Here is a 10,220-nt window from a genome sequence, read left to right as displayed (position 1 = left end):
CGCTTTCACAATCACGCCGTCTTCCTGCTCACAATCCTATCATGCCGAACAACTGCGGCTGGGATAAAAAATGTGATGAGTGATGGGACGCGGTGATGTGATGGGATGAAATTGTATTTTTAAAAATAAAAGATCAAAATCCTCTACCTGAAGTTCTGACCTATAGCGCACTGCGCATCGACAGTGCATATATTTTTAGATATATTAACTTTCTAAGTGACATTCTAACAAATTCGGCGATGGAGCAATTTGGAATCGAGAAATGCGAATGGTTGCACTGATTCACATACAGAGTACTTGTACAAATACTTCGAGTCTTGAGTGACTTGGTTCACGTCTAATATTCGCTTTTATTGGAAAAATATTTGCGAAAAGGTGTACGGCGATTGGATGATCGATAAAGTGACCGTTGTGGAAGATGATGATACGATACAGTACTTGACGTAATTCTCCAACGGTTTTTACTTCTTTAAAACCACCGTGAGAACCATCAGATTCCGTTGCGTGCGATTTTTGGGTTTTGACTTTTGTTAACTTGTTTTACCAGTAATGTCGGTAAATTAACTCTCTTACAGATACATTTTTTTCGCAAGGCTTCTCTGTTGTAACAAACAGCTAGCATAAAAATTTTTAATTTCATTGCAAACAATATGTCGGAAATTAATCAATATATTGGTAGTCTATCCCACCAATCACATCACTTCCTGTTCACGTTCCCATCACATCCCACCTCTAAAACCTTGGTGGGATGACAACCCTATGTACTCGTATAAATTACGTAACGGACTCAGTGGATAGATTTTATTTGTTTTATGATTTAGATTTGTACTTGTAATTTGTACATTTTTTTGTGTAAAGGTCACATGCAAAGCGAAGACTACGTTCCACAAAATTATGTACCTCTAAAAAAGACGATTATGCACTTGTTCGAAATATATAGCAAAAGTGATCAGAGTGTGCGATAAGTTTAATTTTGTCTACACAATATTATAAAGCAGTGCAAAAAAGGTGTTGGGGAGTACGCGAAATCAAAAGATTTCTGTGGTTACACAAGGATTTAGACACCATGTACTTGTGCACTCTGTACCGGCATACAGTGTACTTCCGCAAGTTCCGTTATATCCTGTCGCGAAAGTGTTTCCAATAAGTAGGATTATCGAAGTATAGAAGATTAATGAGTGTCTACGATAACGAATTACCAGTAATTGTACGCACTTCAGTATGGGCTTTATACTTACCGGCAACTCTTGCCGCTCGACATGCGGAGAAAACAGCGCTGCTCGAAATCGTATCGTATTCACATTACTTGACGCTACTCATCACCTGTGAAACAGGTTATTAACTAACAAAATTATGATTATTACGAATAATACTACACTCGTGCAGACACGAGTTGCGGCACGAATACACTGAAAATTATCCGGACTATACAACTGTACGTTACGCTTTACTGGATTCAGTTTGGAGTGAATCCATAAACACTGCTGACAGCCTTATAAGAATTCCAACGAAGTGATATATGGCTGCTGCGTTTTCATCGGTGTTAGTGTTGAATGCACAACAGCATTAGCAAGAATGACGAGCGGAGTATACGCTGGTCCGTTTCCGGAGGCGGTTGACGCCGTATAAAAATACGCAACCAATGCCGATTGCAATCATTTAGTTGCTAGTACAATTTGTGATTACAAAAGTTTCAAATCTCATCTATAAAACGCCGGCTCGCTTCGCTCTTCCGCTGTTCAGTATCTTCCATAAATCCGCAATCCGCCATGATGGCTTCATCCGCCAGCAACGGTTCGTTGGGATTTCTGTGCTCCCTGGCCGAGAAGCAGTACCCGTGTGGATTGTGGATTGTCTGCAACCTCCCGACGATTATCGGCCTGGTGGGCGGTGCCCTGCTGGGCTGGTTCCTCTACCCGTACCTGGAGCGCTTTCTCGGCGGTGGCGATAAACAGGTGTCCGATTCGCCGGAGCTGGAGTCTTTGAGCGCATCGCCCAGCCAAGCTCGCCTGGTCCGCCAGTGCAGCGAGACGTGGGCGCGGCTGCACGCGGAAGATAAGCAGCAAGCGGCGCGCTTCCGGGCGGAGGTGCTGCACGTCTGCGCGCGCTATCAGCAGCGCGGGGCCGCGGTGCGCGCCTTCCTGGAACAGACCGCGGATTGGGCGGCACGCTAGCGCCGTGGTGGGTCTGGAACAGTGTACATTCTTCGTTTTAACGCATATTGCGTGGAGTTGTGCTTGTTTTTTTAAACCCGGTTTATTATTGAATACGCGTTCCGTTTGTACAGTGTTTGTTGATTTTGAGAATACTTTTTAACCGCGTACTTTGTACTGACTGGTAGATATCCCCTTTCCTTTTACGGTCCTAACAGTATGTTCTGCAGATATACAGCCAATAAAAGGTAATCCGCTCACATAATATGTCTGAACGTATAGCTAATCACTGTATAATTTTCATGGTAAAAACTGGTTAAGATACAATGACGCTGTGCAGCGTAATCAGAAAAACTCAACGTTAGCAAACAGCATTTAAACAGGATGTAAATAAACAGCAACAGAATATCATATAGGAATACAGAAGCGTGTTTGGGAATGCGCGGCAGCGAATGTTCCCGTGGATGTATGTACTCGACTTTGGTGCCATGTACCGGGCCAAATCGCTTAATGCGTCTTCTTCATACATTCTTGATGTTAACCCTAAAATGCTAAATGCTGAAATGTTGTTTTGAAGGGTTACACTGTACACACGCACATTGCTGAGGTGATGTATCTTGCACGCGTACTTACGAGTTACGCGTATGAAAGTATATACGTGTATACGCATATACGTATGTACGCATATATATACGTACAATATAAACGTATATATATACGTGTATACGCGTATGAACGTCTTGGTAATGTTGTGCGATTGTGTCCGTAGCAACTTGACAATGACTGTCAGTCTGTGACCCTGGTGTTGCTACGCTTTCTTAGTAGTTGTTTGCGCCCTGACAAATAATTAATAACGTACCTAGTCAAAATACGTAATACGTGCCTAGTCAAACCTACCTTAACACGTAGCCTAGTCAGAATTTCTGTCATCAGCAATAAGGTAAATTTAATTTCATATAACTTATCTACGCTTCGGTCCAGCAGTACCCGCAAAAAGCGAGTGCACTTTCCTGGTAAAAGAAGGACAGATCTGATAAATCGCTAACATGCTCCAGCGTTTCAGGATCTGTTCTGGTCTCGGACAGTGACGGGCATTCCCGAGCAACGTTGAGTAGAGTGTCCGTATTTGATGATAACAACGTGACATCTACGAAAAATTTGATCTCCTCGGCGTCCATCACGATGCCCTCGCATGCGGCTGACTGGTCCAGCTTGATCATAATATGCGGGTTGCCTTTTCTGTTGGGTTTCAGCCGAACGCTTCTGATTCCGTTTTTATTCAGGGAGGCGTTTCTCAGACCGCACTGTTCTCCACAAGAAGAATGCTCTTTTTTAATGGTTTTGACTTGCCGCCAATAGTCATCCTGGTCACTCCCATCCCTGACACCGAGATCATAAAATTTGGACTTGTAAAACAACTGATAAGCAAGTTTTGCGTTAAGAAACTTCGCTGAATACAGCTCTCTAAGGAATGTGTGCATGGAAACATTCAGGATGTCCGCATTAATTTTGAAGGGGGGTCCTGATGAAAATAGCTCAATTGCTCGTTTCCCATCAGACGTTACAATCCGTATTCCGACACCGGCCAGCACGATATCGCCACTGTCGCCACAACAAGTTGGTTCTTCCGCGGTAATTTTTTTCAAGTCATCCAAGTGCGGACTGCACGAGAGAAAATCTCTATTTCCGTCCTTGAGGTATATGGTCGCTAATAACCGAAGCACTTGTTGCGATTTCTCATTGTCTTGTTTTTCTTCCAAAAACGGAAAGTTTAAGGCATTGTGAATGAACTTCCGTTCCTCTGTTTCTGTGGATATCTGATCTCCAGTGGAACACTTCCCCGGTAGTTTATCCCTGTCTAACTGTTCGCGCATGTCACACCACGTCCATTCGCATAACCAGCATGGCCGGTAATTACAATATCGTTCCCTGAAAGCTGCAATAACCGAAAAACTCGTATAAGGTTAAATCGGGTGTATGTTATATTGATGAGGTAACAAGCACCCTGTTGGGCCACAATGTTAGGCTCCAGCCGGTAGCCTGCAGCAAATACAAGAATTTATTGCCTAAATTAGACCAAAATAATAGTCTGCCGAAATGAACTGCGGCCGAAGTAAAAACGGCAGAAGCGATTTGCCGGCTACAGTAAAACAGTCAAAAGAAGCTACTTGCATGGTAGCCATCCAAGCGGCCATGCGGGTAGCTTCTTTTGACTGTTTTACTTATGGCAGCACGTCAGTTTACTGACAACCGGTTCGCTGCCCGACAATTTGCTGACCGATATGTTGCTGATTAACATAACTTGCTGACTGACAGATAGTTGACCGACAATTCGCTTTTCTCCCGTTCCGCTGCCCGATGCTTTGCGGAAACTCTTTTGTTGACCGGCAGCTTGCTTATCGATCAGGTTATGGGTTTCTTAGTTTCCTGAGTACTTTTCTTAGGCTTTTAGGTTTGTTCTTGTTTTATTACGTCTTCGTATTCGTTTTTGCATCGCAGTTTTGTAACCTTGGCCGCGTTTTCTTAGGTTTTTAAGGTTTCTAGGTTTTATTTGGTTTTTCTAGGTTTCTGATGTTTCCTTAGGACTTCGTAGGTTTCCTGGGTTCGTACAGGGTTTCGGGAAGATATTTTGTTGGACATCAAAAGTTCGTCAGCAAAGTGTCGGTGTTCAGCAAAATTTCGTATCAGCAAAACGTCGTTCAGCAAGCTGTTGATCGCCATGCTGTCGCTTCAACTAATTGTCGCATAAACATTTTATAGATCAGCAAAAGGTTGTCAGCTAGTCGTCGGTCAGCAAGATGACGGTTAGCAAACTGTCGATCTGTAAACGGCGGCAATACCAATAATCCTAATAAAAATTTGTCCCATGAAACAAAGGTCTCTCAGTCGAGACGGCCTCGTGGCTGAATGTCTCGACATCCAAACGGCCTCCCGATGAAATGTCTCGCGAGGGATACACTGCCGACTAAATGCCTATTTCCAAGCATTGTTCCCTTTTCAGATATCGCCTTCCTTATAATTTAAGACGGCTCAGCCAAATATCGCTGGTGCCCTTGTCGATACAATTATCAATAGGAATACATAATATTTTTCCATAATGCTTTGTATTAAGAACACAACAGTGAAACTACTAATAAGTAGACTAAAGTAGCTAAGCACCTGGTAATTTACCTCGTACTTGGAGTTTCACAAAACTTACCGTAAATGTAGCATATGGCTTATATTAACTGCATCCATTCAATCAACTCCGTCGGCCACGCTAATCAGTATTTTCTGTTTATTCTGCTTAACGAAAGACGGTTAATCGGTTAGACGTTGGTAATTTTTGCATAAAGAGCACATTTCCGTATTGGTTGTAAAGCATTTGCTGGGTAAGCAACCATATGTACTTGTATAGTAGTCTAATCTTCGAACTGCTTTTCCCGTGAAATTATAACGCAGAAAATTGCGCAAATTCGCCTGTTACACGACTGACGATTTACAAAGTTAGTATTTCCCTTTTTGCTCAGTGTCAAACGCACTGAATAATTTCGATAGAAAATAGCTTTTATGAAGGCCACTTCGTGCGGTGGTGTACCGTAGCGAGATACGGTTAATGCTGGGGCCGAGGCCTTAGTGCTTCACTATTTAGATTTAGCAAAAACATTCGTACCCGCCCAATAGAGCGCAGCAACTTTAAATCTGGTCACCCGCGCTGCGTAGGACAGCAACTTGAAAAACTGGGTTTTGGAAATATGAACCTCGACTGTTCCGTAGACTTTTTAATCAGACTTTCTTGTCAAATCCTGATATTCCTCTATAACCATGCTTTAGAGGTAAAATCTATAAATTCAGGGCTTTCGAGTGATTCATACCCATTAAAATTTCATCCATTGTAACTTTTTAGGTGATTTATCAAAAATCGACATATTTTTTTGGCAGTGGTGGGGTGATCGTTTTGTAGTGGTGGGTTCTCCACTTTTCCCATAGACTTTGCATGCTAAGGTTTTTTGAACTTTTCTTTTAAACCTACCGTTTGTTTCAAAAACAGACCTCTGATGGCAAATATAGAAACTTAGGGCTATCGAATGATATATAGCCATCGAAGTTTGGTTCAGTGTAGGGTCCTGGCGAACTGTATGGAAATGGAATTTTGAAAGTCTCATTCTTTTATAATATAAAATAGAGACTAGATGCTGATTATTTTAGCTTTATTATTACCAAGCGGCGGCCATGAACGATAAATTCAACAACTGCAAACACAAGCGGCAGTATTGGGTAACTACAACTGCGGAAATGAAAGAAATCTGGCCTGAACTGCCGCATACCTATGCACACGTCCAAAAACGGTACGACAACTCTTTTACCACCTACAAGCGGGAGAAACAGGAACATTCCGGCACCGGAACTGAACCGTCTGAATGGCCGTTCTTCGAATTGTTTGACTCGGTTTTGCATTACCGCAAAGACGTCAGCTTGGAAAATACACATGGACGAAAACGTAAGCGGCTAACCTGTAGGCAAACTTTAATATATTCAAAAGCAAGTGCTTTATGCTATAATCCGTGATATTATAATTATTGTTGTATTTAATTCAATAATATATATTAGTATTATCATAATATTACCATTTATTGTTGAATTATCTTTTAATATTATAAATCCTTTAGTTATAGTACCGTTTAATGACTTTTATTATTGCATATTTGTAACCCTTATAATGCACTTATATTTTGAGTTAAAGTAACATTAAATTTTATTCCAACACATTTTTAGGGTCGTTTAAGGAAAGCATACGCGACATTATTCCGGCAAACCGCGGAGCGTCGGGATTGCCGGAAACGGACGACATATCCGCTATGTGCGGGTATGACCCTGTCATTGAACAGGAAGAACGGGAGGCAGCAACCGCACCCTGGCGCATTAAATCTACGCCACCAGAAAAGAAACGCCGACCGGATGTTCGTGCACAGGTACACAATACTACGGTACACCACACACAGTACTTGTACTACCATATATATTTAATGTTATATCTTTATTAATAATAAATTACTAATCTATAAGTTGCCAGCACACTGGTTAGGCATCCCTTGGCAGTCGTAGCGTCCTGTTCAACAATTTCCGCCGGTTTTACTTACATGAAAAAGCAATAATAATAGTAATACTCATTACAATACTGTGTGTTTTGTAGTAAGTACTACATAAAAGTTTAAAAAAAAACTGTTACTGCACTAATACACTGAATATAGTTGTTAGTAAATTTAATATTTTGTTTTTATTCTTATAAGAAAAGAGATTTGTAACTAACAATATAACATAACTGACATTGATAATACAACTGACATTGTATTTATAACTCAAATTTTAAATTTTTAGTTGATGGGTAAGCTGGAAGCTCAATCAGAAAAATCGGATGAAAGAATTGCTTCGCTGCGACTACTGCGAGCGGAAGATCGCGAGGAGCGCGCACAAGCAAACGCCGTGGTGATCGAGAAGTGCAAGGAAAACCGGGAGACAAGTGAAAATCTGATGAACAAAATTGATCAGTGGTTAAAGATTGGCGGTTTTAGTATTGATAGTGAGTAGTTTTACAAAACGTTTTCATGCATGAGCATATTTTAAGCGCGCTACAACTACACTTAACATTTGATCACAAAAACATTTATTGAGTTCTTGTTGGTTGTTTTTTGGACGTTCTAAGTATGCATACTATACTACAAAATTTTAATTTCTGGGCTGCAATAGCATTTCACAAACATTTATTATACACCCACGAAGGTTGCTAGCTCATGCTTGTTGCATTGTTCGATGATTTTTTTACGGTAAACGACCTAACAAAAACACGTATTGGGTATGCGGTAATATTACACTGAAAACCCACTTAAAATCTAAATGGGAGTACGGTTGTCAAAAAAATTGGAAAGAGGGGATTATAACTCGATAATTACTTCCCACCCAAAATTTTTGTCATAAGTTTTAAGCGCTTCGCTGTAACTGTACGATCATCAGCAGGCGGTTCGACAGGTACATCCTCATTGTAGCCCTGCTCAACAATTTCCGCCGGTGTATCATCGAAGTCAAACAGGTCCAGATGTCCAACGCATATATTATGGAGCAGACAGCAGACAAGTATTACGAGATTCCCTGTTTTCATATCGCGATACGGAATGTGGAACATAATTGTCCCCTTACTTTTAGCTGACCAAACGTTCGCTCCACGCAACACCGTTTACACGATATCATCCCATTGTAGTGTTTTTTGCTCCGGTCGAGTGTGCCATCGTCGCGAAATGGCATAATCAGCTGCTGGCTGAATGGGTACACGCTGTCACCCAGCAGCGTAACGCTGGGGGGCAACCACTCCGACACTTTCGAATTCTTGTACACAGTTGCATTATGTACTCGACCGGCAAACCCGAATACAGCGTGTAAAATTTCGCAAGATAAGGAAGCAGCTGCCTAAATTTTAAACTAAATTTAATTCAGGATAATATAATATATAAACTTGAAAATGTATTGATGTTTTATGTCAATTTGTGTTACGAGTACATACTGTAATGTGTTGAAAATTGTTAGTATAATCGGTACCTGTAAGATAACGCTGTATCTCTGCTTCCGGTTGTAGTAACCGTCTGGGCCCTCAGACATGGCGTTAATATAAATATGCGAACCATCCACGGCGCCAATAATTCTTGGACACCAAACTGCAACTTTTTCACGAAAAGCAGTGCTGCAGTCTTCTGCATATTTTTCGACTTGGGCCGACGTAAGGGGTTGGTTTAATGAATCACCAAAACATCCCTTCATAGCATTCAAAAATTTTGCAAAATATGCATAAGCAGTTGACCTCCCGATGCCAAAACAGCAGAAACCACTGTGAAACTCGCACGATGTCCAAGAATGTATAAGGAAACTGCAACTGATAAAGTAATGGAGTTATTTGTGAACACCCAATCAGTCGCAGGCATATCGATGGTAAATGTCATTATTGCAATGGCCGTAGTGCAGTGGCTATCATTAAAGCGCCAGCATCGCGCTAATTACTCTCTACCAGTGTCTTTTGGTACAAAATTTTGTCTTGCGCTTTGTAGATACACCGTCAGTATATAACAGCGAGTACTGTCTCGTGAAATGTATATAATAATCATTTGATGCCGTATAATTGGCACAAACGGAAACCTCAGCATTTCGGTCACCGAATTGAAACGGCCTTTGCGATCTATTGGTGTTTGTATCCTTCGAAGCTTATCCGCAATAGACTCTTCTCCAAATATATCGTTAGTCACGACATCTTCGACAATTTCCGCGATATTTATTCCGTTTGTGCAATTCATATTGGGATTCAGAAGTTCTGCCGCACTGTTACATAACTTTGCACTTTCGGCCGCCGAAAATGCGGCAAGTTCGTATAAAGTGTTAACTATATTCATATGTCAGATGGGGCGTACTATGAATTAGCAGAATGTCCGTTAATAATTTTATGAATTGGAAAGTTGTGTGAAAACGCAATCAAAAAGGTATCAACAACAATGTGAAATACGAGTACTGGAATTTTAGGACTACAAATGGTGCAACTGTTCAATCACACTGAAGCAGAAATGCCAGTTAATGATAATGTCCGGTTTCAAATTATGTGGAAATGGATTACGGGACAATACGGAGCCATTAATTAATTGTTTGGAATCTTTTCCATTGTAAATGTCTTAAGATGAACACAACATAGGAACCTCAAGTGGTTCCTATACGTCTTAACCATTGTGTCTACGGAGCCGACCAAAAGGTACCTTTCGATAGCAAAGCACTGTTCAGGCTGCTTTGTGCTATCTACCAATTAAGAGCTAGGTAGTTAACGTTAGCATAGGTGTAATGCGTGAACGCAATTTTGGGACCTAATGCAATTAGGCGGTTGACCCGTTGAAAAACATCAAAAATTTTCAGTTTTTAATTTTTCGCCCGGCATTTCTGCGCGCTTGAAATTCCAAATACAGGGAATCTGGAATTCCAAGCAAAAATTGGAATTCCACGGATTTCCTGTTTTCCATTTTCCAAACCCGGGCCGCTCGCATGGAGAGCGGATTTGGAAAT

The 10,220-nt window shown here is 41.2% G+C and overlaps 1 protein-coding gene across 1 annotated transcript; it reads left to right on the top strand.

The window, feature by feature from the left end:
• The first annotated feature begins 6,222 nt into the window (after window positions 1-6,222).
• Window positions 6,223-7,820, top strand: LOC129601489 (uncharacterized). The gene is made up of 3 exons (XM_055500315.1): window positions 6,223-6,633; window positions 6,909-7,105; window positions 7,512-7,820. The coding sequence occupies exons 1-3, from the start codon at window positions 6,366-6,368 to the stop codon at window positions 7,719-7,721; spliced, it is 675 nt and encodes a 224-aa protein (XP_055356290.1). The 5' UTR covers window positions 6,223-6,365; the 3' UTR covers window positions 7,722-7,820.
• Window positions 7,821-10,220: the final 2,400 nt, after the last annotated feature.

This window comes from Paramacrobiotus metropolitanus, unplaced genomic scaffold (genome assembly GCF_019649055.1).
Source record: "Paramacrobiotus metropolitanus isolate TYO unplaced genomic scaffold, Prichtersi_v1.0 Parri_scaffold0000240, whole genome shotgun sequence".
Lineage (NCBI taxonomy): Eukaryota > Metazoa > Tardigrada > Eutardigrada > Parachela > Macrobiotidae > Paramacrobiotus > Paramacrobiotus metropolitanus.
Note: the sequence above shows the minus strand (reverse complement) of the source record. Positions and strands in the feature narration are given on the sequence as shown.